Source organism: Aspergillus karnatakaensis (genome assembly GCF_047715665.1).
Source record: "Aspergillus karnatakaensis strain CBS 102800 unplaced genomic scaffold BJY04scaffold_23, whole genome shotgun sequence".
Taxonomy (NCBI): Eukaryota; Fungi; Ascomycota; class Eurotiomycetes; order Eurotiales; family Aspergillaceae; genus Aspergillus; species Aspergillus karnatakaensis.
Genome location: NW_027395735.1, coordinates 194,929 through 221,042, shown reverse-complemented (window position 1 = coordinate 221,042; position 26,114 = coordinate 194,929). Strand labels below are relative to the sequence as shown.

The following is a 26,114-nucleotide window of genomic DNA, read 5'->3' as shown; positions in this document are numbered from 1 at the left end:
TTGAAGATGCAGGGCGCTGCGCCTCGTGTGCCCAGGAACGCTAGCCAATCGTCTCGAACTCGTGAGGCTACATATCTAAGCCGGTGAGCTCTATCTTAGTTTTGTAAATAATATTGTTGAAGCTTCGCTGATAGCTCAATGTGATTTTGCTGTTAATATACCCTAGTCCATACGACCCCCTAGAGGATACAACAAGCTATAACAAACTATGCAACTTCAATCCACCTCTCTTCTTACTCCTACCAACACCTCTCTGTAACCCGCTACATCCTCTATCTACAACGCAAAACATCTCTCTACACTATCTGCATTATTCCCCCACCAATGCACCATCTTCGCCCCTGTCGTCCCCAAAAAGATAAAAATAAACAGCAGATTCGCATTGAACCCCGTGTCCAGCGCAGCTCCGCTGATGTACGCCCACTTATTCCAGAACTTTCGGCGGTACCGGAACAGGAAGAAGTTTGTAAACGTCCCGACCAAAAACGTTGTAAAGGGCCCCGTGCTGAGATTGCCGTAGAACGTAGCTGCGGAGGCAAAGAAGATTGTGGTATTCCACAGATCGAACCTCGCTCTCGGCCATTTCCTGTGCAGCAGCCAGAACACAACTGGTGCCGCGGCGCCTGCCAAAAACCCCCACAGGATGGGCTTGTAATAGTCACTTTCGAAGAGCTTGCGCGGTCCTAGAAGAGCATATTGAATTCCGGCTGTGTTGTAGGAGGCAAACTCCTGCCCTGTCCATTGGCCTAGAGGGTCCTTTTCACGGCCAGAGACGTAATCAAACTTTGTGGCAAGGACCCAGCGCATGACACCGTAGTTTATTGGGAGGGCAAGTATATTGGCGATGATCTGAATACCGACGACGTCGCGAGGTGGGATGTGCAGGTAGTGGCCGATCTAGCAGACATGGTTAGCCCGGTATAGGCAGATCTGTCAATACAAAATGACCGACCTTTTGATCCTCGAGTACAATGCGTGCGTCATACCAAACGTTGCCGGAAATGATTCGATAGGCGAGCTGGCCAAGGGGATGGCGTGATGAACCTGGGGCGTCGATCATGTCTGGGGAGTGTCAGTATTGTATACAGCAGAGAGGTCCAGAAGTCTTACATCCATAGATGAGCTCGTTAAAGTAACCGACCTTCATGGAGAAACCAGACATGGCGTAAACGAAGCTCATTGGCAACATGGCCGCCGCACCAAACCCTAAGGCAACAAAGTAGGTCCAGATAGGCATGTAGATCGCTCTGGAGACAACAACTCCGAGGAGGATGCCGATCGGAATGATGGTCAGTAGGACCCATTCCCTAATACAGGTTTAGTCTAGGTAATGTGTAAAAGTGTCACCAATACTCACCACCAAGTGATGCCAGGGTACTTCTGGATGATTTTGCTGTTAAGGTCAGCTTGGGCTTCCTTCAAGGCAGAAGCTGCTCTCATACCTGAGTCGGTCCTGATGATAACGGCCAGTTTGTTTCCTAGCTTTCCAAATCTTCCAGATCTTTGGGCCTAGGAATAGAGCACACCACACATAGGAAGACAAGTAGGATGCAAACCACTAGTCAAAATTCAGTGACAATCAGAAATTGTAATCTTCGGCGACTTACCATAAATGTTTGCCATGTGTACTGAGCACCAGAGTATGCAAGACCTACCTCCTCGTATTTGGTCTCGTTCACATGCTGTAAGCCGTTGGAGTCGAGGTATACTGGAATTATTAGCATGAATATAGTACTCAAGGACAGATCGTACTTACTCAAGTCATTAAATGGATACGCCGAGCCATTCTTCTGAAAAACAGAATTGGACATGATGTTGTAAGTGGGAGAGCCCCAGATGTTCCCAAAATATGCAATGGGGATCAGGATCCAGCACTATATGGCATTAGTAAGAGGAAGCCTGACTGAGTGGCCATGGACATACCGTCAAGACAAAGGTCGAGAAGATAATAACTTGTACGCTGTAGGGGTAGGTGACAACGGTTGAGGTAATGTTCGACCAGTTCAGTGTGATATTAAGCAGCCCCATACCACCACGACCTGCCCCAATGAAGTTGACGTTGTGGTTTCGACTCGCAAACCAGCAGAGCGGAGCAAGCGAGCCTACGAAAGGAAACAGGTACTCGGGTAGGAACTGCCAGACGAAGATGGCTAGGAGTAGAATATAGAACATCTAGAGCCAGCTCCATCAGAATACATGGGAGAGCAATTGGGGACCGCAGACGTACCTTCATCTGTTGCCTTGATCTCGCCTTCTCATCATCGGTTTTGTTTTTGGGATCCATGCTTCGGTATAGCGTTACCTGTTGTAAGGACAAAGGAAAGATAAACTCGGGGTCGTCAATAAGAATAGGTCGGACTGAACAGTCAGTCAAGACGAAGCATCTCAACAGAGATCGACCACGTACCCATTGCAGCAAATGCAAAACCGAGCAGGGCAGACCCCTGCCTCTATTAGCACAAATCATGACATGACAGGTGAAACATACCCATCCGAAGAACAAAGCAACGGCTGGATTCATTGTAATGTTGTAGTATAGAGCAGCATTGGTGGGCAAAAAGGCTGGTAAGGTTAGCCTGTATATCAAAAGGAAGGAGAACCGACTCACTGGCCCACTGCCCCTGGCTCCCCGCATTGGCAGCGATACCAACAATAGCATGTTCCTTACTAGACCATGGTCCCGGGTTCAAAGAGAAGGAGAACCGCCCAAGGCCAACCTTTCTCTTGGGCAGGACGCGTGCCATAAACCGACCGAGAGGGTCGGATGCCAAAATCACAAAGAAGACGGGAAAAGGAGCGTAGGTTGTTCGAAAGCTAGATAATTGCATCCAATGAGACTCAGAATAATCGGCCATTACCATCAAGACGTACTAGGACAACTGAGAGACAACACTGCCAATCGTGCAGAAGATGGCTGAGAGAATGATTGACCGAAAGGTCAAGACTGTGGCGGACGGATCATCCTCAAAGCCACAAACAGTCTGCACCAACTCGGGAATGTTCTTGAATTCGTCTGAAGTAAAGTCGTACTGGGGCGCATGAGAAGAGTCACTGTCTGTCTTGTCCGATTCCTGGAGAGGATCAACTTCAACGGTTGCGCCTAGGGCCTTGACCTCCGAAGGCTGCACTTTCTCCGAAGGGAGCTCGGTCTCTTCTGGTCGTTGAGCCATGATAATCTGAACTATAGTACGAGTAGTAACAAGCTGCTGCGCGCCATTCTTATATCTACTATTTCGGCGAGGGCAAAGCCCGTCCGCCTCTTGGATGGGTGATTGTGCAATTCTAGCCCGGATGAGACCTGATCTACTAATGAAAACTCTCCGAGAAGGTCCAGAAGTGCTGCAGGCCATGCAATAATAGCCCTGCTGTCCGTCTACCGACGAGTTTTCCGAGGATTGTCCTCTTATAGAAAGAGGGGCTGGCTGAGGCATCTGCAAGAGATTCGCAATGGCAGGGCGGCATGTTGCGAGAAGAACAAGGGCAAGATACTCCATCGGTCACTTAATATATAATTGGAGAGGTCAAGAGCTTGGTATATCTTGGTGCAGCAGTTGTTTGCCAATGATAGAGAGTCTTATGGAGGATCACCAGCAGGCAAGGCAAAGGTGGGATGCAATGGCGCGAGCTTGGGGTGGAAGGTGCGATAAGCATGCACAGCTGTCTCCTGAATGGGCCTACCAGAGGCGTTCTTTCCGCATGTTATCTCGGTCTTTTCCGTTGGCTTTTACACCGTCTTCATCATCTCACGAATCCACGAAGATATCTCGTATCTCAAGCCCTCCTTCTCGAAAACTGCATTTGCTGAACATAGTAGGGTATGCCTACATCTGCTGGAGCCAGACCATCCCGTTTGAGGTAGTCCTCGGAGTGCATCTCCGTTGGTGGGAACCTCAATGATGGCGCCATGCCCACCAACATGAGATGCTAGGGCTTCTCCAACTTCCAATGGTTACCCCACGCGGTGAATGCTTTTCGGCGTTAAGGCCCTGCTTTGAATCCTTATTTCTCGTTGTTGTTCTTCCCAGCCCCCAAGCATTACCAAGCAGCTGGTGTTGATGATGCAATCGCATCTCCGTGTCTGGGCTGTATAAATGAGCAAGCACCTCATCATTGACTGACTCAGATCGCTTGACGCTTCGTGTCCGGTTCTTACATGGCATTGCCGCGAGGCCCTCGTCCTGACCATTTATCTCAAGAGTACGCGAGCTGACCACAACTCATATCCAATATGGCATATATTCGTCTCCTCTTAGCAAGCACAATTGCTGGGGGCTCCGCGTTTGTCCTGCCATTTTCCAGTCAAAATCCTTTAGCGATTGAAGACTCCAGCTTCAAATGTGATCTTCCACCGATTCTCGACCCCTCCAGCGATGGGCTGCCCTCCGCAAAGAGCCTCTTCTCTTCTCAAGAGGCTCTACACAAACAGGTAGAGCGCCACTCAGCAATTGTCCAAGTTCCCTCTGTTTGTTGGGACGATATGGGAGAGATTGATGAAGATCCGCGGTGGAATCCCTTCTACAGACTCCTACCAACACTTCAAAAGTCATACCCAAAAGTGTAAGTCCAGACGTTGGCGCCGTCACCGGTCGCAACTAACGAGCACTGGCACAGGAATGAGCGTGTGAAACTAGAAACAATCAATAAGTTTGGCTTGCTATACACCATCAATGGCACAGATCCCACCTTGAAGCCAACGCTATTGATGGCCCATCAAGACGTCGTCCCTGTCGCCGACCCCTCAACATGGACCCATCCCCCATTCTCTGGCTACTTTGATGGGGAATGGATCTGGGGTCGAGGCTCCTCAGATGACAAGAACAGTCTGACTGGAATTCTCTCTGCTGTTGAAGCCCTCGTCTCAAACTCAGACTGGAACCCCCGCCGAACAGTCCTCCTCGCATTCGGCTTCGACGAAGAATGCACGAGTAACCGTGGCGCGGGGCCGATCAGTGACCTCGTCCGAGAGCGATACGGCGAAGATAGTCTCGCTATTATTGTTGACGAGGGTGGCGCCGGGACGCCTCCTCTCGATGACAAGGTTCTGTATGTGCATCCCGCGATTACGGAAAAGGGCTACATCAACCTCGAGTTCAAACTGCATGCCAGGGGCGGACATAGTTCCGTCCCCCTCCCACATACATCAATTGGCATTATCTCCGAGCTCGTCGTCGCACTCGAGGAGAATCCCTATGAGCCTGTGATTCTCCCCAACAGCCCGATCCACAACCGTCTCGTTTGTCAAGCCCGATACTCACCGGGAACTCAACCGGAGGTCGAAGCAAAGTTGAAAGAAGGAGACTTCAAGGGTCTTGCAGAGGAATACGCAAGCACAAGTTCGCTCGCCCGGTATGTCGTGCAGACGTCCCAGGCTGTGGATCTTATCGAAGGTGGTGTGAAAATAAATGCCATGCCAGAGGTTGTCACCGTGACAGTCAACTACCGGGTTGCACACCATGAAAGGCCGGTGGATGTGCAGCATCGCGCTGTCAAGGTTATCTCTGAGGTCGTGGAAAAGTACAATCTCCGAGTGGAGGCCTATAAGGGCGACAAGGAATACGATGGGTATCTGCGGAACTTGGAGCTGGCGCACGAACAGGGCCAAGTGGCTCACTTGGACCTCAAGCGAGACATTGAAGTCGACTATAACGGGACTCTTGTTATTAGTGCGCCATTCAAGGCTGAACCTGTTACCCCTTCCCCGGTTACTGGCGGAGTGTGGGAGGTCTTCTCTGGAACGATTCAGCATTCCTTTGCGGTGGAAGATAAGGTCGTTATTCCTATTGGAGACGTCATGACAGGTGGCACCGATACGAGGCACTATCTCGGTAAGTTCCTTGATATCTCGATGCAATCAGCGGAGAATAGGGTTAAGCTAATAATGGTACAGGTCTTACCCCCAATGTGTATAGATTCACGCCTGCTGTCAACAGGGGACTAGGAAACATTCATACTGTTGACGAGAGGGTGAATATCCATGACCACCTGCAGGCTGTGAGGTTTTACTATGACCTCATTCGCAACCTCGATGTGGCCGATGTTTGAGGATAACACTGCTGCAGGTCCAAGGGGGATCATTTGGATACTGTGATGTATACTCCTACATAGAGTATTTCGAGAAAAACAACGCATTGGTTTTGATCACGATACCTCCTTATGCGGCCGGTTTAAAATCACACAGCGAAGATAGGGTGGTGTTGGGTGAATTTAGTCAATACATCCACCCAAACCCACGACACGTATGCAGACGCAAAAATGCCAATCAGGTTGAATATCAGGGCTTGTCCAACGCTCCAGCCGCCAGCAACACGTCAAGAAGATAGATCTGAGCAAGGGGCAGGGATGGTGATACCTCGACGAGACGTCCCAATCTGCGAGAAAGAGGAGACAAAAGGTCAACGGTCGAAAAGAACAGATTCTCTTGGGCCTCTGAATCAGACAAATGGCAGGTATCAACTACACCCTTTTGCAAAGGAGATGGAGAGCCCGATCGTCATCGGCTGTTGGGCAGACGGAGAGGCGAGATTCAAAAGTCGAGTCATGTTCACCTCGGTTCAACCAGAACTTCGACCTGGAATTCACATGAAAGTGAACAAATCCCCGCCAGAGAGTCTGATGGATCTTATGATCGGACCTGTGAGGGTAGATATAGATTGTTGGTCGTTGAACCAGGGGTAGGGCGTGCCCCATCTTAGTAATTCCGTGGCTCAGGTCCCAGCACCTCAACAACCGTCCCAACAAAATAGCCAATCGGTGGAATGATGTTTTCACCCCGTAGATTGTAATCGTTGATGTGAATATAAAGTGAGGAATTGATTGCTCGATTGCAGTCAAGTCGATTGCTCTGTTTTGTATCCCTTTTCGCTTTCTTGCTCCTTGATCCTTACGATCATACGATATCGAACCCCAACGGATTATACAAGGGCTCGATCTAAATCTTCTGATTTCCAAAGTTGCTTTCCGGCAGGAAACACGACGACACTAGGTCCGCAGTCAATCGGTACTGAGATAGCCAGCGTCGCTATGGCGAAAGCAACGGCTGAGCGCCAGCCAAAGCTACACATTACCGAGCAACCCATCACCCTCTCGAACTGGCATCAACATGTGAACTGGCTGAATGTCACTTTCGTCCTCCTTATTCCCCTCCTCGGATGTATCTGGGCCTTCTGGACACCGCTGCACCTGTACACAGCAATCTTCGCGGTCGTGTACTACTTCAATGCTGGGTTGGGCGTCACGGCTGGTATGTCTTCACTCTCCCTTTTCACCTTCATGCTATCTGTTTCAACAGCAAGGAAACCATACTGACAATATTGACAACAGGCTACCACCGTCTCTGGTCCCACCGATGCTACAGCGCAACCCTCCCCTTGAAGATCTACCTTGGAGCTGTCGGCGCCGCCGCAGGCCAAGGTTCCATCAGATGGTGGTCTCGCGGCCACCGCGCCCACCACCGCTACACAGACACCGAGAAAGATCCCTACTCCGTCCGCAAGGGCCTCATCTACTCACACATTGGGTGGATCATCATGAAGCAGAACTACAAGAAGGTCGGGCGGTCCGACGCCTCTGATCTCGATGCCGACCCGGTCGTTGTGTGGCAGCACCAGAACTATATCAAGTCCGCACTTGTCATGGCTTTGATCGTTCCGACGGTGGTCTGTGGGCTTGGATGGGGTGATTGGAAGGGCGGGTTTATCTATGCGGGGATCCTGAGGGTATTTTTCATTCAGCAGGCGACGAACTGTGTTAATTCGCTGGCGCATTGGATCGGAGAGCAGCCGTTTGATGATCGCAATTCGCCGAGGGATCATGTTATTACCGCGTTGGTGACGCTTGGAGAAGGATATCATAACTTCCATCATGAGTTTCCTTCTGATTATCGCAACGCTATTGAGTGGTGGCAGTATGATCCGACTAAGTGGATGATCTGGGTGTGGAAGCAGGTTGGGCTTGCGTATGACCTGAAGCAGTTCCGGGCAAATGAGATTGAAAAAGGACGGCTGCAGCAGATGCAGAAGAAGGTGGATACGATCAGGCAGAAGCTGGATTGGGGCGTGCCCTTGGAGGAGCTGCCGGTGATGGCGTGGGAAGAGTTTGTGGATGAGGCAAAGGAGAGAGCGCTGGTGCTTATTGGGGGTGTTGTACATGATGTTAGTGGGTTTATCAAGGAGCATCCTGGTGGAAAGGCGTTCATATCCTCGGCGATTGGGAAGGACGCAACCACGATCTTCAATGGTGGTGTTTATCAGCACTCAAATGCAGCGCATAACTTGCTTTCGACAATGAGAGTGGGTGTGTTGAGGGGCGGTTGTGAGGTGGAAATCTGGAAGGGGAAACAGGAGGAGTTGCTGGGCAAGTATAGCCAGCAGGTGACCAGGGTGCATCGAGTTTCCGAGCAGATAGAGTAGCTTTTGATGAGATGATGATGCAATGCAGTTCCTTTGGCAGTTATAGTGGTGAGATGGTAGTTTAGCTTCCTGCAGCCATTGGCAATTAATTGTAAAAGAGGACAGCCCCATACTGAAGGCACATCTCCTCTTACATCCCTGCCAAATCATCGACATCAAGACGAGGCTGAGATTAAAACACGAAGACGAGATGAGGCTGTGTGGTGCCTTGCCCAAGACTTCATTATCTCTGTACCCCGCAATCTGTCAAACTGCCAAATGCCAACATCCTCCTCAACTTCCCTCGAGAATCACCACAGATGTCCGGCATCGAGATCCTCGGCATTGTTGCAGCTGCGCTTCAGATTGCGGAGCTTGGTTCTCGACTCTCCGTGAAGCTGTACACGCACCACCACAAGCTCAAGAATGCCGATAAATCCATTCAGGGTCTCTCGCGCGATGTTGCGCTGACATGCAATGTTATGCGGCAGCTCGGCGACAGCCTGAAAGAAGATACGGAGGCCCGACTGTACTCCCCGGAAGCGTTTAGTACAGCGCAGGAGGTGATGGATGAATGCCGCGGTGTTTTCACGGAAATCGAAATAGCAATTACGCCTTCGTCTGCGAGTGGCAATGGGACTGACAGTAGTGTTGGGAGTGGCGTCAAGGCTGGGATGTTTGCGAGAGTCACTCAAAAGTTCACAGATGTAAAACGGGATTCTTACCTTACTGTGCTGGGGAGTAACCTTGAAAGGCTAAAGTCGACTATGCTGCTTATGCTGAATGTGATCATTTATGCGGGGCAGGTTCGAAGGCATGAGCAACGACCTTCTCATGCAAAGCCCTTCTGACAAGAAGCAGCAAGATGGAACACAAGGCTCTAGATGAACAGCGTGACTTGGTCAAAGCCCTTCTTGCCGAAAAGGCAGCCAGCGAGCAACGACTCGATGCCTTGATCCTGGCTAAGACGCCTGAGCCTGGCCGCGTGCAAGAATCCGAGCTCCATCAATACACTTCGCTAATGCGAACCCTGCTCCAGGAGATCAGCTCTGTCAAACTCCATCTAAACTCAGCCCGCCACGATCGGGTCCGCAAGGGTGTCGAAAAGATTCATCTCTCTGAGACAATGTTCCTTCTTGAACAATACACCGTGACAGAGCTTGGGCAAAGCTTCAGCGATTCGTTTTTCGCATTTGACAAATACGGATACGGTAGACCATCTTCCGAGGATGCTAATTCGAGTAAGCCTGACGACACAATGAAAAGATCCAAGGGCAGCTCCAAAAGATTCAAGTCGTTTTCGTATCGTCCCCCTCGGGGCAAAGCACTGCCTCTACAGGGTACATTCCCTCCTGAAGCCGGATTGCCAACTTACGCAGACCCACCTCGCAGCAAAGGTGAAGAGGTGCAGCCTGCTGACTCTGCCGAAACCAACCGCCTCCATGCGAGATTTCAGAAGGACCCTCCCCCTCCTGGCCCTCCGCGTGCTTATCTCTTACCAGATTGCACGCAGCAACAGGGCAAGGATGGCAGCGGTAACGAGCTATTCGCTGTTTTGCCTCAAGCAACTATTGACAAAACGCCCTCGGACTCGGCGGCAAGCCGAACGGATCTGATCGATTCAACAGAGCATACCAAAGAAGGGGCTGTGGACAAGTTAGATGAAGACTCTCAGATTAATCCCGCCCGGAACGCGGTCGAGGATGCGGCTCCAGGAGGGCACGAACCTGAGCCGGTGGATGTCCTGGAAGGATATCTTCTGCGTTGGACGATCTTGAGTGCTGAAGAGATCAAGACCTGACTTCTTAATCTTGTGTAGCGATCACTGCTATCATAGATGGGAAACAGATCAGGGTCACTAGACAGCACACTATGATATAGTTCTTGAACGCAGAATGACTTTCCAGAGCCGGGCTTTGACTTCAGATCCCGATACTTAGTATATGTAGAGGACACCAATCGCCTGGTTTGACCCGGGTTGATCCTTGCAACCGGACACGCGTGCAGCATGCATAGCCGCATAGCCTATCGGTCGGTAAGCAAAAAGCAAAAAAGAGGTAGATCGTACGATAGGCTGTGCGACATTATTTATACCGTTCTTCGAGTGGTCTATTTGCTTTTATGCTCAGAGGGTATATCATCCTTCACGGACGTCACGGCTCTTTAACCTTCAGCGATCTTGAAGCAACCATCTGCGCGAATTAGATCCCGTCTGAACAGTAGAATATAAACAGATACTCACTCACTCTTATCATGGAGCATAATCACAAGGTGATAATCATTGGCGGCGGCCCTGTTGGGTTAACCGCCTCGGTCGCCCTCTCACAGGCCAACATTCCGCACGCCCTCTTTGAGCGAAAACCTTCCACAACGAATATCCCCAAATCTATTGGACTTAACATTCGTACCATGGAGTACATGCGCTTCTTAGGTCTTTCAAAAGATATCTTGAAGGCAGCATCTCCACCCGAACTTGTGTCTCAGACGTCGTGGTATACCAGTCTCGGCCCGGGAGGAAAAGAGATATACACGCGCGACGCATGGGGTGGAGGCCGGTATGCGGAGGAGTATGCACGTATGAGTCCGGAGCGATATACGATGCTAGCGCAGGTGCGACTCGAGCCGATATTGCATGCGAGGGCGAAGAAACTCAATCCTGAGGGCGTATACAACGGGGCACTGGTTGTTGGAGTCGAGGAGAAGGACAGTTCCGTCAGCGTACAGGTTCAGTTCTCCGACGGTTCAACACAGACAGTCAACGCTGAGTATGTCCTTGCTGCAGACGGTGGGAGGCTCGTCGCAGATTCGCTAGGTATCGAGATGGAAGGTGAAAAAGACATCTTGAATATGGTCTCTGCATACATCCAGGCACCGATTAGCGAGATTCATCCGGCAAAGAAGACACTCGTCACCTGGTTTATAGACCCGTTAAAGGGGGGTAGTATCAAGACGGGGGTTCTCTATCATCTCGGACCCTATCCAGGGATCAGCGAGACGGAGGAGTGGTTATTCTTCTGTGCCCTCCTTCCCGATGACCCAACGACCTTCGACAAACCGGGGATGGAGAGGAGAATCCGCGAGACGCTGCAAATTTCTGGATTGCCAATTTATATAAAAACCATTAATCACTGGAGGGTGAACGCTGTGGTTGCTGAGCGGTTCCGAAGCAAGAATGGGCGCGTCTTTCTCATTGGGGATGCTGCTCACCGGATGCCTCCATGGGGTGCGCTCGGTCTGAATACAGGCATCCAAGATGTTCAAAATCTGGTTTGGAAACTAGCAATGGCTCTCAACTCCGGGAAAGCCGGAAGTGAGAAACACAATTACCAACAATTGCTAGACTCATACGAGATCGAGCGTCGGCCGATCGCTATCCGCAATGCGCAGAACGGTCTCACTAATATGCGTTTGCACTCGCTTGCCATGGACAAAGCTCTTGGTATCCGACCAGATGCTTCGCCCGAGGCGAATAATGCCTCCTTGGTATCATTTTTTGATTCTAGTGATAAGAACGCAGACAGGCTGCGTGATGCAGTTGTTGAAGCCCAGAAGGCTCTCGATACTGAATTCCATGCGCCAGGCCTGGAAGTAGGCTGGTTCTATCCATCAGTAAGCACTCGTCAGGAGGAGGATCTAAAAGAGCATGATGGACAGTTGAACGCAGATGGGCAATTCGATATGTTCGAGTATCATCCATCAGCAAATCCGGGACATCATGTTCCGCATCTCTGGCTTGACGGCCGAGGAAAGTCCAAATCTACCCGCGATCTAGTTATGAACGAGAGATTTTCGCTTCTTGCTTTGGATGACAAATGGTTAAGATTCAATACACCCGCGTTAGAAGTACAGATCCTGCAAGGCCCTTTGAGTACTGTTGATGAGTGGACGAAGACGTGTCGGATGGAAAAAGAAGGCGCCATACTAGCTCGGCCGGATGGTATCGTCCTTTGGAAGTTTTGGGGTCTCGATGAGGGTGCAGCAGCTCTTGGACAAAGCCCAGACGTCTTTATCATGGGACTACTTGGAATCGAGCCGCTTCTCAAGCTGAGAATATGAGCAGCCGTAATAGGTGAAACATATCGAATGGAAGACAAATATGCGAACATCGAAGCGCGCTTTGAGTATGGCTATTTGATCACGAGCATTCTACAGTGCGAAGTCCTTTTCGTCCCTTTTAGCAGAGAAAGACAGGCAGTGAAGTCTCAGGGTTTGGTAGAGACAATCCCACCGCTGCTTGAAGACCAGCTCATGGGGATCTCTATGCACTGAGCGTCGAGACCGTACCCCAACTAGTAGCACTATATCTTCCAATAGTTTCGCCGTTCCAGGATTGAATCACGTCCTCTCCCAACTTGGTCCTCAAATGCAGCATGGCAACTTGCCGAAACAAATAGGAAAGCAGCCGAAAGTACGAAGGTCTCAGATACAGTGATTGACCAGTCATTTCTCTCTTGGTTGGTACCAGCTGCTCACTTCTGAGGGGGGCGACCCAAGCTGTCGGGACTTGGTTGACGCAAGGACTTGCTACGGAGTACCTTGACCAAATCCGTCGTACCCGCCAAACACATGGGCACCATCATCAGGGAGCACTCGAAAGTCGACAGCGAGATCAATCTTCAATCACGCACTCACAGCACCATGATCTATCACGATATGGGTCACTTCAATAGCCATTGAGGCATTGTAGCGCGTCGCCAAGTGTTGGTGAGACGCCACAGGAATGCTCCTTCCTGTGCCGCACAATAGCAGGCGTAGATCGAAAGCTAATCACGAAAGGCTGGAGTTTGGCTTCTTGATGCCCAATCCCCGCCCGCAATGTCATGATTCGTGTCCAACTCTTTTGCGATCCGGTTCGTGACTATAAAATCGCATTATGTCTCGTCCTGTTGTTCTTTGATACCGGACAATGCTCTTGGTTGCGACGTGTCGACCCGTAGGTCCCTCTATTCGTAGATCCTTCTCCCTTGCAATAGTTTGAGTTTGACACATCTTGGATAAGGAATCTCAGGCAAGGTTCTTACGGATTTAAGTGTCCATGCTTTTTGTAGTTAACCCTCTAGGCCAATATCGGTACAAAGCCGTGGCGTTCCGTCCAGCCTCTAGGGCCCTGGGTCAGTGCCCTGTGCACGATAGTCAGTTTTAGTACTCTGAATGGTGAAAGAATTTTTCCAAGGTGCAGGTCGTTCAGTTGAGGCTTTGTTTCAGGGAGGTATGTATGAGTTGGTCTGTGAAAGGATTTCTCGTCATTCGCAGGTGGGTGGCACACAGGAAGTGCGAAGCAATTCCTTCCAAGTTGCAGGATCTCTGACAGCAATCTCTTGTCGACGAGAGAAAATTCCAGAACCTGACGCACTCTCTGAAAGACTGATGATCTCCCCTCATGGCCAATCAGTGCAAGGCTGAGAGCAAGATAATGGTTGAGGGGGGCGTTTGCAAGAGTCGCGGAGACAAAGAAAAAGGTACGAGTTGGAGAGAGCAGCCACCCAATAGTCGACAGCGGTACTTCTGTCAGCTCTTCCACTTCCAGGCAGAGTCTGTCAGTCTGGAGGGGTTCCAACTCTCGAGTAGAGCCTCCGTCATTATCCGGAGCAAAGAGATGCTTATTCACGCTCCTGCAGCGACCCAGGAAAGGGAGATCACTCACCATTTCTTTCTTCTCTTTCATTCATTCAGTTGACCCGGCCTCCCTATGACCCTGAGCCTGCCCTTCATGTCTATCGACAAACACAATGAGCGTAGCCCCTAACCATGGCAGCGTTCCCGTCACCCACGCAGCCGAGCTGCCTGTTCGTTTTCGACGTGCTGCCGTTGCTTGTACAAGCTGCCGTCGCCGCAAGATCCGTTGCGATGTGACGGTGTCGGGCTCCCCCTGTACGAACTGCAGGCTGGATAACGACCGCTGTACGATCATCAACTTGAGGCGTTCAAAGAAATTGAAGAATGCAGGCCATTCTCAGCAGCCAGTACGACTACAGACTGCTCTCCCACCGACCCTTTCCATCCCATCCTTCTGTGCGCCAGTGCCTCCTCCGGTGCCAACAGCAACACCCTCATTGACAGTGATACAGGCAGATCTAGCAAGACATGGTGTGTATCCTTCACATCTGTCGGCAGAACTTGGCCGTCTTCCTGTTCATGAGGTAGCATACCTTGAGCACCGCAAAGCGCTGGTTCTCCCTGAGCGCTCGACAATCCATGCCCTTCTTCGGTCATACTTCCTGTATATTCATCCTTGCTTTCCTGTCGTCAAAGAGAGCGAATTTCTTGAGAGTTCCCGATGTCATAAACCTTTTTCGTTACTGGTTTTTCGTGCGATGCTCTTCGCCGCTTCCTCTGTAAAGCCTATCCCATTCCGCTGCTGGCCCTAATGGATTAGGGTTTGCATTTAGATGTGCTCGCTTTGGGTACTAACCTCTTTCCATAGCACGTTCCACTGAGATGCGCTGAAGAAGCCGGTTATACATCAGTCTACCACATGAGATCCGTTCTATATCAAAAATCAAAGGTGCGGTCTTGTCAGCTTCAGTGATTCTCGTGTCAGCCTGCTAACCCTTTCGCAGTATCTCTATGACTTTGGAGTAGAGAAAGATCCGTTCCATATTGCCCAAGCGACGCTTCTGTTTGCCTACCATACGACTACTACTGATCCACTTTGCAACACCTCATGGCTCTCCATTGCAGTTCAAAATGCACACACAGCAACTACCCTGGTTCCCATTTCCTCGTCTCAGAATACATATTTGCCCTCAGACCTCAAGCGATTGTGGTGGTGTTGCGTGCTACGTGACCGGATACTAGGGATCGGGGTTCGACGGCAGTTCCTGGTCACCCCCCAGCAGTTTGATGTAGCAAGGGAGGGTTTTCTGACTATGGACGACGTGTGGGATAAAGACTCCGAGTACGCTACCGCTGCTATTAGGCACATTCTCTACCGAGTATTGCTCTATCAGTGTCAGTTTGCAGCCATTCTAACGAGAATGGTGGTATGGGTCAAACCTTTGTCCGACCTAGTGAGCCTCGACACCTGCATCGAGAGAGAGAAGGCCCTTTCCAGGTATATATATCGACAGCTGTCTGTGGGTGAGCATCAGTGTAGAGGGTTGTTGGAGGATCAAGAGGCCAGGAATAGCATTCTGGTCTCTTTCAGCATACACTTGACGATCTTGTTCTATTTGTAAGTCAAGCGCGGCCCCGTAAGCCCGCGCAGACATTTGGTCGGCTGATGCATATGTATAGGGGAGCTCGTCTAGCCTTGTGGAATCGTATCCGTCGGCTATGTCATTCTAGCTGCCTTTGCCTATCTCGAGACATGCACTCCGGATATCTTGAAGGACTCGCCGAGATCGTTTCGAAAATAAATGATGAGGTTGAGTGGTTCGTTGTCAACCAGACACTGGACCTACAGCCTATCATTATGCGGTGTTTCGTTTCATTGGCACTCTCATTAAACGTCCTCTGGCTTGATAGCGTCATGTTTGGACAGGCCATTACCGAGGTAGGCCATCCGCTCATGTTTCACGCTCAACTCGAAAAGGACTATGGAGAGCGCTACGGTATGCACATCCCATCCGAGTTGGTCCCGGCCTTTATCAACATACTTGCTGCATGCTATGATGCCTCTCACCCGAACCCATCAAGCCCCCGTACGACAGGGACACCATTATCTCCTTCCCTCAGGAACGATCGCCTAGCCGAAATATCTTTTCGGCTATCATGCTTTATGGACTACTCCTGGTCAACAGGAGCTCGCTTGACCTTGAAACACAACGACTTTCGTTGTTTCCTAGAGCATCTTGAAGAAAACAGAAAGGTCTATACCTGCTCGGGTTTGTCTACGAGGCAATCACTAGCTGACCTGGCCACGCATGGCGAGGAGTATCCTCCACCCTCACCGTCCCAAAGTGTCCCAAGCTTTGGGAGTTCTCCAGGCCCGAGTTCCTCAGAATCCGGTGGTGAATCACTAGCCGCAATGAACTTTCCCACTATGTCATCGCGGCATTCCTCACTTGTGCCGTCTGCTGGCTTGTTGTCAGTATCAGCCACCGACAAAGTCGACAATGGTCCTGGGTCTCTTGAGAGATTCAATTCTGCCATGGAGGGGTCTCAGAACTCCATGCAGAGCTTTGCACAGGATGTAGAGGATCTTTTGGGCCCTTTGTTTGGTTGTTAGCCGTCTTTTGGCAGCTATTTCGGTTCAGAGTCATGTTGTTTGCCTTGCATGTGGTTGGTAGGTATTATATACCTTCTAGTCTGTTCTGTCTATACCCCGGAGGCTATTTAATAACTAATTGTGCCGTTTACTCCATCAATTATCCAATTAGCCTATGACAGACTGATATCGATCGCTTTGGCCCGGGAGCAAAAGGCGTGAATGCAGGACCATTCGGTCTTCTATCAAGCATACTATAACTATAGAGGACAGAAGACCAGACATTTTTGTGAGCCTGTATCAGCTCACCTCTAGTGCGGGGCAGCGCTTCTAGTCAGTATCGCCATGCTAGCGGTGTAGTCGGTGGCCTCGGGCACGCTATGCTATCTATTGTCAGGACGCCTTAAACTAGGGCTCAGCTCATTCATATCGCGAAACAATCAACCAACAACGACCTGGCTCGTCCAAGTCTCATTGGCTCTTTCATGACCTCTGTAGGAGGCCCGACTGGCTTATACCTTCAGCTCCTCACCCGTTTCTTGCCACTAATGAACCGCACCTTATCCCTATAGCATAAATAGAGCCTCTGCCCACCATAAGCCCTTCCTCGAACTATACCAATTCCTCAACTCATATCAATTGACTCCAGAACCGATAACCCACTTTCTCGGTTTCTCTCCACCCCACCACCCCCCACCATCCATCTATTTCTCTACGTACCTCCTAAAGCAGCCCGCCACCATGACTGACTCCGCACGCATCACAACAACAAAAGCCCTCCTCTCCTTCTTCGAGACCCTCGATGCCTCCGTCCTCCCACCGCTCATGACCGAAGACTTCGTGCACGAATTCCGCCCCTACACCGTCGGCTCTGCGCTGCCACCCCTCCTAGACAAAAAATCCACAATCGACTTCGTGGCCGGGTTCGGCAAGGTCATGAAGTCGTTCCCCTTCACCGCCAAGGAGATTATCGAGTCTGAGAAGGAGAATAAGGTTGTCGTTTGGTGTAGTAGCAAGGTTATTTGGAAGGATGAGGTTCTTGAGGGTGATGAGGGGCTGAGTGCCGAGGAGGGAGGGCAGCTGGGCAATGGATGGGAGTATGAGGGGGAGTATGTGCTTATCTTGGAATTTGAGGAGGGGACGGGGAGGATTAGGAGGTTTGTAGAGTTTATGGATAGTTATGCGACTCTTGAGAAGGCTCTGAAGTTGTTGGGGAGGGCGGGAGGGAATATGGCGAAGAAGCTGGGGCAGTAGAGCGGTTTATCTTCTTTGCGGTGTTGTCTTTAGGAATATGAGGATCAGCTCAGTGTTTTCTGGCAAATGGTTCGTATAGAATATCTGGCTGTGAATATGAACTGTATATGCGGGGGTTATTGGAGGCTGAATAATTCATGAGCCGTAAGCATGAGTTGATATAGAGTACAGCGGTCTGATTGTAAATATCTAACATAAAGAGCCAGAGCAATCGGCAGTGGAACGGCATTTCGCAGTCAACAACTCCAAAGCAAATATACTCCAATTCAGCTCCCCGAAACCGGGTAACCACTTAACGGAACAACCTCCCGACCAATCCTCCAGCCAGATTGCTGACGATCGCACCACCGAATGCATTATTCGCAAATGTCGATGCCTGACTGAAGCGGTCACACCGGGAAAAGGCAGTCGTGTTCGTGATGGTCAAGACGAGGGCAATTGCTAAGACTGTATCAGCAACATATCATAAACAGCATGGGAAAGGCTTCTACCAATCAGACTTAACCATATCACACTGTTCAACCTGACAACAGCGAGAATTCCCAAGGCGATCCACAGCGCCGGAGCAACATAGAGACTCAGCCAGAAGAACCGCTTATCCGTTGCTGTAACAGTGCGTGTATTGGGGTCCGCGGATTCGAAGACCCAGTGCGAGTCGCCGGTAGATGTGTTGACTTCATTCCACCAGCGTAGACCAACGAGACGCCGTCCGGCAATGTTCTTGAGGTAGTAGAAGTCTGCGGAAAGGAGGAGGAGGGTGAGGATGAAGATTAGGATGCTGTAGGTGCTGGTTAGCTTAATCCTGGGACCCGGACCGGTTTACTAATTGAACATACAAGTTTTTGATAAATAGCACGCCGAAAAGGTACATCAAGAGAGCTCCAAGACGGAACCCGAGAAAGACGAGGAGAGTGATCGGGTGTGCGCTCAGTCGCCAGTTGAGGTCCCCTTGTTGGGGCTGCGGCTGGAGTGGTTGCTGCTCCATATTAAACGTTCTGTAGAGCGCGTTTCGTTAGAGATATCAGGTGAGCGTAGTTCAATAGACCATAACCTTATCGTCAGCGAAAGGGCAATGTTGATGAGGATGAGGCCGTTGCGTGTCACTTGGATGGCGGTCAACATCGGCAGAATACGGTAGCAATAACTACGGCATCGAGCTTGTTCGGGCTCCAGCTTGCGACGCCACAAACAAACGGCCACAATTTTTGCCCCATGGCATTGAGAGGGCTATGGATGTCAGTAACATGGCTAGCACGTCCCATCATGAAGGCCTTACGTTATGGGACTCGGTGCGTGGCTGAATAACCCAACTGCCTCACATGCAGGAACCGGCCCGGAGTAGGCTTTATGCTCCTGATCTCCGCCGCATCTTCGTCGCCGAGGATATATTCCTCCTCTGCCTCCAATCTTGCACCCCCTTCGCATCTTCCCTTATTCGGCTCCAATCTACTCTCTCACAGGGTTAAGCAGTCGTGGTATAAATTAAAATCACGATGGCAGTTCGAAACACCCTCCGCCGCGCTCTTCTCTACAGTACGTCAATAGCTCTCCCCGCATTTCCCGCTCCACAGCCGTGACCGCACGGTAGACAATGATCACAGCTAACAGGCGCAGTCCCCGGCTCTTCGCAGCGCTTCATTGACAAGTCGCGCACCCTAACAGCTGACTGCGTAGCCTACGATCTCGAAGACAGCGTCACCCCCCACAAGAAAGCCGAAGCTCGCTCCCTTGTGCGGAGAGCTCTCGACCAGCCCGCACCGTCCAGCATCCGCGAACGCGCCGTGCGCATCAATTCCGTAGACAGTGGTCTCGCCCTTGCAGACCTTACTGAAGTCGTACGTTCCCTACAAGCACATACACCACCCAATGAATCAGATCCTCAGCTAACAACTCCAGCTTAAATCCCCCAACCTCTCAACAATCGTAATTCCAAAAGTCAACTCCGCCTCAGACCTCACCTTCGTCAACGACGTAATCACCCACACCCTCGCGCAACAACAAGCCCAAGGTCTAAACCAAAACCAACCTCGAACACCCATCACTCTCCTCGCTCTCATCGAGTCCGCGCAATCCCTCATAAACCTTCCACAAATCACCTCCGCCACGCCCCTACTGCAAGGCCTTATTTTCGCTGCAGAAGACTTCGCGCTCGACCTCAGTCTCACACGAACCCCGTCCCTCAGCGAATTTCTCTACGCCCGCTCTGCAATCGCGACTGCCGCGCGCGCCGCATCCCTCCCCTCAACCATCGATCTCGTTTGCACAACATATAAATCTACTTCCGCCGATGGCTCGGAACCCGCTGTCCTAGAAGACGAATGCCGCGATGGTCGCGGGCTTGGATTCAACGGGAAACAGTGTATCCATCCGTCCCAGGTTGAGACTGTGCAGAGGATCTACGGGCCTGATGAGGCAGAGGTTAACTGGGCTGTCAGGGTCGTAATTGCAGATGATAAGGCGGCGAAGGCGGGAAGGGGTGCGTGGACGCTTGATGGGAAGATGATTGATGTTCCTGTTGCGGAGAAGGCGAAGGCCATTGTGAGGAAGGCGGAGGAGTGTGGGGTTGATGTGCAAGGGTTGAGGGGCAAATGGGCGGGGCAGGAGCCTGAGTGAATTACTTCTATCACGTAGACAATGGGTAGATAACTATATTTGTTAATCTTATGCGGTTAATGACAGTAGAAGCAGTTGTGATTTGTAGTAAGACGAATATGCCTGGGTATCACTGTACGCCACGGTTATATATTTGTAAGGCGGGTATGTGGTCTACCATCACACTGAAGACCTAGCAAATCTACACTCAATGGGAAGTAAAACCAACTACATATCTACGACTAGAGTAAAGAGTATAATTCATTTCTGTCACTGTTTCGCGTCTATATCCCCCCTCCTAAGGAGCTGAATCTTGCCCATGGTAAGCACAGGCTCATCCTCCTTGCCCTCATCCTCCACACCATCGGCCCCCTCAAGACTCCTCGCCAAAGCCTTATCATAGCTCGTGGGATCAATTCCTAAGATCCCACCAACATAACCCCCGCGTTCGCCAGGAACACTGAACTCGCGAAAGAGGTACTTCCACTCATTAAGCCAAGCCTTGACGGCCTTTCCAATCTTATCTTTCCCGTTTTTCGAGTGGTGCCCTGTGCCGGTGATTGCGTAGATAACGGCGCGGCCTTCGCGCGCGTGCTTGAGGAGGATTTTCTCGAGGTATTCGATTGCTTCCTCCGGATGCAGACCGTGGAGGTCGACGTAAAGTTCCTCGAGGGAGTCGTCCAAGCCGGCGGTTTGGAGGTGTTTGTTACGTTCTTCGTAGAGTTGGCGGGCGGCTTCACGGTGACACTTGCGCATGGCCTCATTTTCGGCTTGACCGCGAAGGGAGAGGGCTTTGGCGGCGCGGGCGTCATTTCTATTCCATGCTTGGGCGGCACTGGATGCGTTAGTTGATGGCGGGAAATCTGAATATGGATTACTAACCTTTGCAGGAACTTGTTGCGCACTGTCCCATGGCGAATGGCTTCGGTTCGGTATTTTATATATTGTTGATTGGTTCGTGAGCCAGTTTCAAGCCACGGAATGTGCTGTGGTGCTGGTATTGATTGTGCAGCCGCGCTGTTTTCACGACCTTTGACTCCGTCTCTGAGGTGCTTCAAGGCCTTGCCTTTTCCTGGGCCTGGAGAAGGGGACATACGAACCACATCTGCAAGAGATGTCGGTACATTGTCTCTGATTGTGTTGTTATCACGGTTCTTCCTGTGATTCTTCTTCCCTGAATTCTTCGCATTAACGGCCGCAAGGGTCGGGAAAGCATCTGGGTCGTCGACCGATGGCGCCGAGGGGTTAAGTTCACGATGCTGGTGCCGACTACCCGGTCGTGAGTGAGGACGTGACAGGTTTGTCATACTGCCATTTCGCTTGCCTCCGAAATGCGAGTTTTTGCCTCCAGAGAGACCAAATGGATAGCCTGGATACTTGCCTCCCAACTGACCTGCCCATTGATCTGACCCCGGTCCGGATTGCAGAGGAGGAAACGCATCCGGTGCATTATCTACCTGGAAGGCGATGCCGGCTGATGTCCCTGAGGCATTGCCGTCAATGCTAAGATTGGCAACAAGCGCAGATGGGTCGTGAGAGAACGGACACCCGTCGCCCGCAAGGCAATTTCCCATAACCCAATACCTGATTTGTCAGTCACAGTTCCAGATCCGTAAGTTAGTGATCAACTCACTTGCAAAGATGACTGGTTAAGTCGTGGCTGAAGCGGCAGTCTGCCCGGAGACATTGACCAGTGGAAAGCCAGTACTTGCAGACTACCGGACTGCGATTGTGGACCGGAGTTGTAGCCCTCTTCTGAGGATCCATTGCCATGGACTTGCCCACCAAAACGCGGGTATCATCTTGTATACTTGATGCAACGCCTGCATCGGTTCCTTGTGTTAAAGCGGCGATAGTAGCACCTAAATCGTACCCATTTGCTTCAAGAGCAGTCTCTATTTCATCATTGGAGCGCTTGTCCCCAAGCACGGTGCGTAAGATATCGTGAGGACTCATATCCGGCACGAACTCGGGAGCTGTGGCACTCAAACTCCCGTGGACGCTCAGGCCACCTGTCGACGAGGTTACACTAATCGCATCGTCTGCCACCAGCCAATCTACATTGCTATCATTCCCCAGGTCACCGTAAAAGTCCGATAAGTGGCTCTGATCCGAAAATTCATATGCGTTGAGGCTTGGAGAGTGCGGGATGGGCTGAGCAAGAGCAAGTCTCGGAGACGGACGAGGCGAAGTAAAAGGCGAGACCGTGGAGGATAATGGCGGCCGTGGAAATCCGCTTCGGGAGCTTTGCATCCAGGATGTACTTCCGGGGCTTGTTCCTAGATTCGAGTGAGGTGACAAGGGTGTGGAGGACCGAGCCATCTGCCACGGGGCAGGGGATGAGCGACGGATGACAGTGTGACGGGGCGGTGGTGGGGATGAGTCCGGTAATGTGCGATTTCGATGCCGCCAAAGGATATCGAGGACAGCATTCTCGAGCGATGGCCCTGATAAGGACGTCTTCTCACGAAGGAACTCCTCTATCTTCTCAACCTGATCTTCGTCATCGAGAGATTTATCCTGGAGGATTTGGAGGCAGTCCTCCAGTAGCTCCTCCGCAACCATGTCGGAGGATTATGGGAATAAGACGATCGATGTGGTCGGAGGTGGGAGGGGACAGTAGCGCGATAATATCAGGGAGTCGGGGAAGCCCAGCGAGATGTGGGGTAAAGGGAGGAAGAAGAGTCCGCAAGGTAGTCGAGCTGTGAGAGGATGTGGGAAATGAAAATGAACTCAGATTTGAGAGTCCATTGTCCTTGGATTCGCCTTCAGATGCACAGGATATGAGAGGGGTTGATCAGATGTTCGGAGAGACGTTGGTTGTCAGAGCAGACAGATTGCTATGCGACAAGAGACAGCTTGCGGTCCGCGGAAGCTCACATCGCATCGGGCCATATAACGAGAAATCAGCGAGACAAAATGCCAGAAGCTAAGGGCGCAAAGAACTAAGCAGCTAAGAAAAGACACCGCAAGCAAGCAGACAAAGCAGAATGGAGAAGTCAAAGGAGCTGGAGAGAGAGGGAGGGAGATCAGGGAGTGGATGGGATGAAGCAGAGGACTGGACAATCGATAGGCTGAGACTTGGAGACCCGCCCAACAATAAAAATATCGCCCGAGCTGAATGGCACCGCGCTAAATAATGAGGGATCTGGACCGCTTTGTATATCTACCTGTTCTTTCAGAGCCTCGTTAAGTCGATATAATCTGCAATGGGAAATACTACATCTCCCTACTCTTGGTGTGCTCTTTATTTACTTGCGTCTGACACCTCAGGCCACTTTTGCCGTTCCTTTGCTGCCTGAGGATTCAAGATCCAGGGCGATCTGCCGTAATGCTCCGTCATCTTCCACCAGGTAAATTGCTCACAGTTACAGCAGGCAGTATACACAATAATCGGAAGAAGGATGGCTGCCTGAATAATGTCAGTAATGTCTAATCCCAAGACAAGAGAAGGAGCTGTTGTACAGGTGTGGCTATGTTGCAGAACAACATATTACCATCCAATACCATAATCTAGACTATTTTTGCTGCTCTCGACTGTATCAGTCGTACCTGACGGTATCAAAGATACAGAGAATCATTGTTATCGTCACTGATGCTCCGCCCGGTCCTCCTTGATGGGGGTTGTCCGCGGGCTTCCCTTCTCCAGCTTCAATCCTCTGGACTGAGGTCTTCACATCTCTTTTCTTCATCTTCCGGTCCCTAGCAGCTAAGTCTTGGTGTCTCGACCGCTTCGCCCCTCTTTCTTCCGCAACCAAGCACCAGGCAACATTGATTTCGGCTTATTCTACCACGTTCCATCAATTCCTCTCCAATTCACTCATGCTCCAGCTCTCATTGAGGGTCAAGGGCGGCCCTATCTGACTGACTCTGCTGTCGTACACTTGAGCTTCAAGTTCCCGAGCCGCGAGATTATACGCACCCCCAGGTTGAACAACCGACTGCAGTCGGCCTCCCTCGCCGACCCGCCGCAGATCTCCGAGCTCCAGACCCTCCATCATCACTCTATTCTTATATCTTCATTATGCCCGCCGACTACGCATCCACAGCAAGGGCACTTTCCCTCTCGGCATCACCATCCCCGTCCCCATCTCCCGCTGGTGATGGCGCACGTCCACTATGGAGTCAATCTGCGACCGATGCCCGGAGTAATCCCGTCTTTTCAACACGGAGATCAAACCCGGCGCCTAAACAAGGTATCATGGCGCGAGTAAACGCAATGGGTGAGCGCATTCAGTCAGCGTGGCAGAAAATGACTTTCTGGCAAAGAGTCGGAAGCGTACTTGCCATTATTGGAATGAATGTTCTGGGCTTCGGTTTCCTGTACATCACGGGTAGGATCTTCCAATGGCTTGGGCCGGTCGCGGAGAAGTGGGAGAAGAATCCCTTGGTTTACTTCGTGATGTGGCTCTGTGTGTTCTTCGTCTCTTTCCCGCCGCTGGTCGGTTGGTCCACTTTTGGGACAGTGTCTGGCTACATTTTTGGAATATGGAAAGGGTAAGCAGCCACCTATACCTAACTCGTGTCACCGCTCGCTCACAGTTTCCTATAGATGGCTTCTCTATGCTTCTGCTACCGTACTAGGGTCGACCTGCTCTTTTATTGCATCCCGAACGGTTCTCTCCAAACTTGTACATCGGCTGGTTGAGCGCGACAAGCGGTTCGCAGCTCTTGCTCTGACACTCAAATATGATGGGTTGAAGCTGCTATGCATGATTCGTCTCTGTCCCTTGCCCTACTCGATATGCAATGGAGCAATTTCCACCTTTCCCACTGTGCAGCCATTGATGTATGGACTTGCCACCGCCATCGTTTCCCCAAAGTTGCTTGTGCCAGCCTTCATCGGTAGCAGGCTTCGCATTTTGTACGAAAAAGGAGAGGAAATGAGCGTGGGCTCGAAAATCGTCAACATTGTTAGCATTGTTGTCTCTATTGCGGTTGGCATTTTTACTGGATGGTACATATATAAAAGGTAAAGCAAGCGTTCATTCTTACTCTTACTTCACGGGGGGCTTACTGGTTGTCTTAGAACGTTGGCGCGTGCCAAAGAATTAGAAGAGCGAGAACGGGCCGAAATACGAAACTCCCTCGAAGCCGATCACGCTGCCCATCGTCCACATGGCGAGTTCTCGGATGATCCTGATACCAACGCGGCAGCGAGAACTCTCGCCCGTGACGAAGAGGAGCGGATTGGGTTCAACGATTTTGATGATGACAATGTCGACCTGGTTATCGAAGATGACGACCACGCCCCTCTACGCTCAAAGCCCCCTTACCGTGACGAGTTCACAGACAACGAGTCAGACATCTTTGGAGACGGCGATGGAACCGATCGCGAGGCTTACACTCTACATACGCATGTGAGGAGGGACTAGTCTCTACACCTAGGCTTGATCTCTCAAGCATCTACACTTATACAACTTTTGGTTACGAGTCACGTCATGTATATCTGATAGGTAGCCGGTACGATAATGAATTTATTAGACTTGCTTGGGGAGACTATTGTTCGTTAATATAGCAATAGTAGGATTTTCCTAATAGATACATTGTCAAAATTATCTAGTATATCCGTCTCGTAGGCAAATAAAGTGGACTGCAATAGCTTGTTCTTAGGTGAGATTGAGCAGTGGGACCTCGAGGTTGGAGGTTCCGCATTTTTTTGAGGGAGAGAGACACGCAGTGCCAAGAGCCTTCTTCCTACCTCCAGTCGATGGAGTCCAGCATCAACCCCC

General features: G+C 50.8%; 11 protein-coding genes across 11 annotated transcripts; 8 read left to right on the top strand and 3 right to left on the bottom strand.

Annotated features, from left to right (window-relative positions):
* Positions 1–276: 276 nt before the first annotated feature.
* BJY04DRAFT_218075 (OPT family oligopeptide transporter) lies at positions 277–3,170 on the bottom strand (the record flags this gene model as incomplete). Its single annotated transcript, XM_073716226.1, has 13 exons — positions 277–897; positions 953–1,062; positions 1,111–1,307; positions 1,358–1,393; positions 1,443–1,558; positions 1,608–1,708; positions 1,757–1,874; positions 1,924–2,172; positions 2,228–2,358; positions 2,408–2,444; positions 2,489–2,562; positions 2,609–2,814; positions 2,872–3,170. 13 exons carry the CDS (start codon positions 3,168–3,170, stop codon positions 277–279), a joined length of 2,295 nt encoding a protein of 764 aa, XP_073571445.1.
* A 522-nt stretch (positions 3,171–3,692) lies between these two features.
* On the top strand, positions 3,693–6,042 carry BJY04DRAFT_227717 (M20 family metallopeptidase; the record flags this gene model as incomplete). The annotated part of the gene is made up of 3 exons (XM_073718694.1): positions 3,693–4,557; positions 4,612–5,825; positions 5,888–6,042. Exons 1-3 carry the CDS (start codon positions 4,229–4,231, stop codon positions 6,040–6,042), a joined length of 1,698 nt encoding a protein of 565 aa, XP_073571444.1. The 5' UTR covers positions 3,693–4,228.
* An 806-nt stretch (positions 6,043–6,848) lies between these two features.
* On the top strand, positions 6,849–8,503 carry BJY04DRAFT_55972 (acyl-CoA desaturase). The gene is made up of 2 exons (XM_073720639.1): positions 6,849–7,240; positions 7,321–8,503. Exons 1-2 carry the CDS (start codon positions 7,021–7,023, stop codon positions 8,406–8,408), a joined length of 1,308 nt encoding a protein of 435 aa, XP_073571443.1. The 5' UTR covers positions 6,849–7,020; the 3' UTR covers positions 8,409–8,503.
* Positions 8,504–8,707: 204 nt separating this feature from the next.
* Positions 8,708–10,188, top strand: BJY04DRAFT_218072 (uncharacterized protein; the record flags this gene model as incomplete). The annotated part of the gene is made up of 2 exons (XM_073716225.1): positions 8,708–9,193; positions 9,253–10,188. The coding sequence occupies 2 exons, from the start codon at positions 8,708–8,710 to the stop codon at positions 10,186–10,188; spliced, it is 1,422 nt and encodes a 473-aa protein (XP_073571442.1).
* Positions 10,189–10,640: 452 nt separating this feature from the next.
* BJY04DRAFT_207418 (FAD binding domain-containing protein) lies at positions 10,641–12,443 on the top strand (the record flags this gene model as incomplete). The annotated part of the gene is made up of 2 exons (XM_073713854.1): positions 10,641–11,654; positions 11,775–12,443. The coding sequence occupies 2 exons, from the start codon at positions 10,641–10,643 to the stop codon at positions 12,441–12,443; spliced, it is 1,683 nt and encodes a 560-aa protein (XP_073571441.1).
* A 1,673-nt stretch (positions 12,444–14,116) lies between these two features.
* Positions 14,117–16,557, top strand: BJY04DRAFT_218070 (uncharacterized protein; the record flags this gene model as incomplete). Its single annotated transcript, XM_073716224.1, has 4 exons — positions 14,117–14,722; positions 14,812–14,892; positions 14,948–15,561; positions 15,624–16,557. The coding sequence occupies 4 exons, from the start codon at positions 14,117–14,119 to the stop codon at positions 16,555–16,557; spliced, it is 2,235 nt and encodes a 744-aa protein (XP_073571440.1).
* Positions 16,558–17,277: 720 nt separating this feature from the next.
* BJY04DRAFT_218069 (nuclear transport factor 2 family protein) lies at positions 17,278–17,790 on the top strand (the record flags this gene model as incomplete). The annotated part of the gene is made up of 1 exon (XM_073716223.1): positions 17,278–17,790. One exon carries the CDS (start codon positions 17,278–17,280, stop codon positions 17,788–17,790), a length of 513 nt encoding a protein of 170 aa, XP_073571439.1.
* BJY04DRAFT_188473 (DUF846 domain-containing protein) lies at positions 17,770–18,851 on the bottom strand. Its single transcript, XM_073711235.1, has 3 exons — positions 18,627–18,851; positions 18,282–18,568; positions 17,770–18,231 (listed from the first exon to the last, which is right to left on the bottom strand). The coding sequence occupies exons 1-3, from the start codon at positions 18,773–18,775 to the stop codon at positions 18,083–18,085; spliced, it is 585 nt and encodes a 194-aa protein (XP_073571438.1). The 5' UTR covers positions 18,776–18,851; the 3' UTR covers positions 17,770–18,082.
* BJY04DRAFT_188471 (HpcH/HpaI aldolase/citrate lyase family protein) lies at positions 18,852–20,428 on the top strand (the record flags this gene model as incomplete). The annotated part of the gene is made up of 3 exons (XM_073711234.1): positions 18,852–19,323; positions 19,405–19,625; positions 19,687–20,428. Coding segments are annotated over exons 1-3 (974 nt in total), but the record flags the coding sequence as incomplete, so codon positions are not given.
* A 209-nt stretch (positions 20,429–20,637) lies between these two features.
* On the bottom strand, positions 20,638–22,986 carry BJY04DRAFT_188470 (CCCH zinc finger and SMR domain protein). Its single transcript, XM_073711233.1, has 3 exons — positions 22,016–22,986; positions 21,265–21,966; positions 20,638–21,217 (listed from the first exon to the last, which is right to left on the bottom strand). The coding sequence occupies exons 1-3, from the start codon at positions 22,945–22,947 to the stop codon at positions 20,653–20,655; spliced, it is 2,199 nt and encodes a 732-aa protein (XP_073571436.1). The 5' UTR covers positions 22,948–22,986; the 3' UTR covers positions 20,638–20,652.
* Positions 22,987–24,010: 1,024 nt separating this feature from the next.
* BJY04DRAFT_188468 (TVP38/TMEM64 family protein) lies at positions 24,011–25,923 on the top strand. Its single transcript, XM_073711232.1, has 3 exons — positions 24,011–24,879; positions 24,935–25,354; positions 25,412–25,923. The coding sequence occupies exons 1-3, from the start codon at positions 24,407–24,409 to the stop codon at positions 25,755–25,757; spliced, it is 1,239 nt and encodes a 412-aa protein (XP_073571435.1). The 5' UTR covers positions 24,011–24,406; the 3' UTR covers positions 25,758–25,923.
* The last annotated feature ends 191 nt before the right edge of the window (positions 25,924–26,114 follow it).

Bases quoted from the DNA above. Each gene is read 5' to 3' on its own strand.
- BJY04DRAFT_55972 (XM_073720639.1), top strand. From the start codon at position 7,021: ATGGCGAAAGCAACGGCTGAGCGCCAGCCAAAGCTACACATTACCGAG. The intron at 7,241-7,320 runs GTATGTCTTCAC...TATTGACAACAG, and splicing joins TGGGTTGGGCGTCACGGCTG to GCTACCACCGTCTCTGGTCC.
- BJY04DRAFT_188473 (XM_073711235.1), bottom strand. From the start codon at position 18,775: ATGGAGCAGCAACCACTCCAGCCGCAGCCCCAACAAGGGGACCTCAAC. The intron at 18,569-18,626 runs GTATGTTCAATT...CAGCACCTACAG, and splicing joins GTGCTATTTATCAAAAACTT to CATCCTAATCTTCATCCTCA. The intron at 18,232-18,281 runs GTAGAAGCCTTT...ATACAGTCTTAG, and splicing joins GATATGGTTAAGTCTGATTG to CAATTGCCCTCGTCTTGACC.
- BJY04DRAFT_188470 (XM_073711233.1), bottom strand. From the start codon at position 22,947: ATGGTTGCGGAGGAGCTACTGGAGGACTGCCTCCAAATCCTCCAGGAT. The intron at 21,967-22,015 runs GTGAGTTGATCA...CTGACAAATCAG, and splicing joins TTAACCAGTCATCTTTGCAA to GTATTGGGTTATGGGAAATT. The intron at 21,218-21,264 runs GTTAGTAATCCA...TAACGCATCCAG, and splicing joins CGCAACAAGTTCCTGCAAAG to TGCCGCCCAAGCATGGAATA.
- BJY04DRAFT_188468 (XM_073711232.1), top strand. From the start codon at position 24,407: ATGCCCGCCGACTACGCATCCACAGCAAGGGCACTTTCCCTCTCGGCA. The intron at 24,880-24,934 runs GTAAGCAGCCAC...AGTTTCCTATAG, and splicing joins ATTTTTGGAATATGGAAAGG to ATGGCTTCTCTATGCTTCTG. The intron at 25,355-25,411 runs GTAAAGCAAGCG...TGGTTGTCTTAG, and splicing joins GGATGGTACATATATAAAAG to AACGTTGGCGCGTGCCAAAG.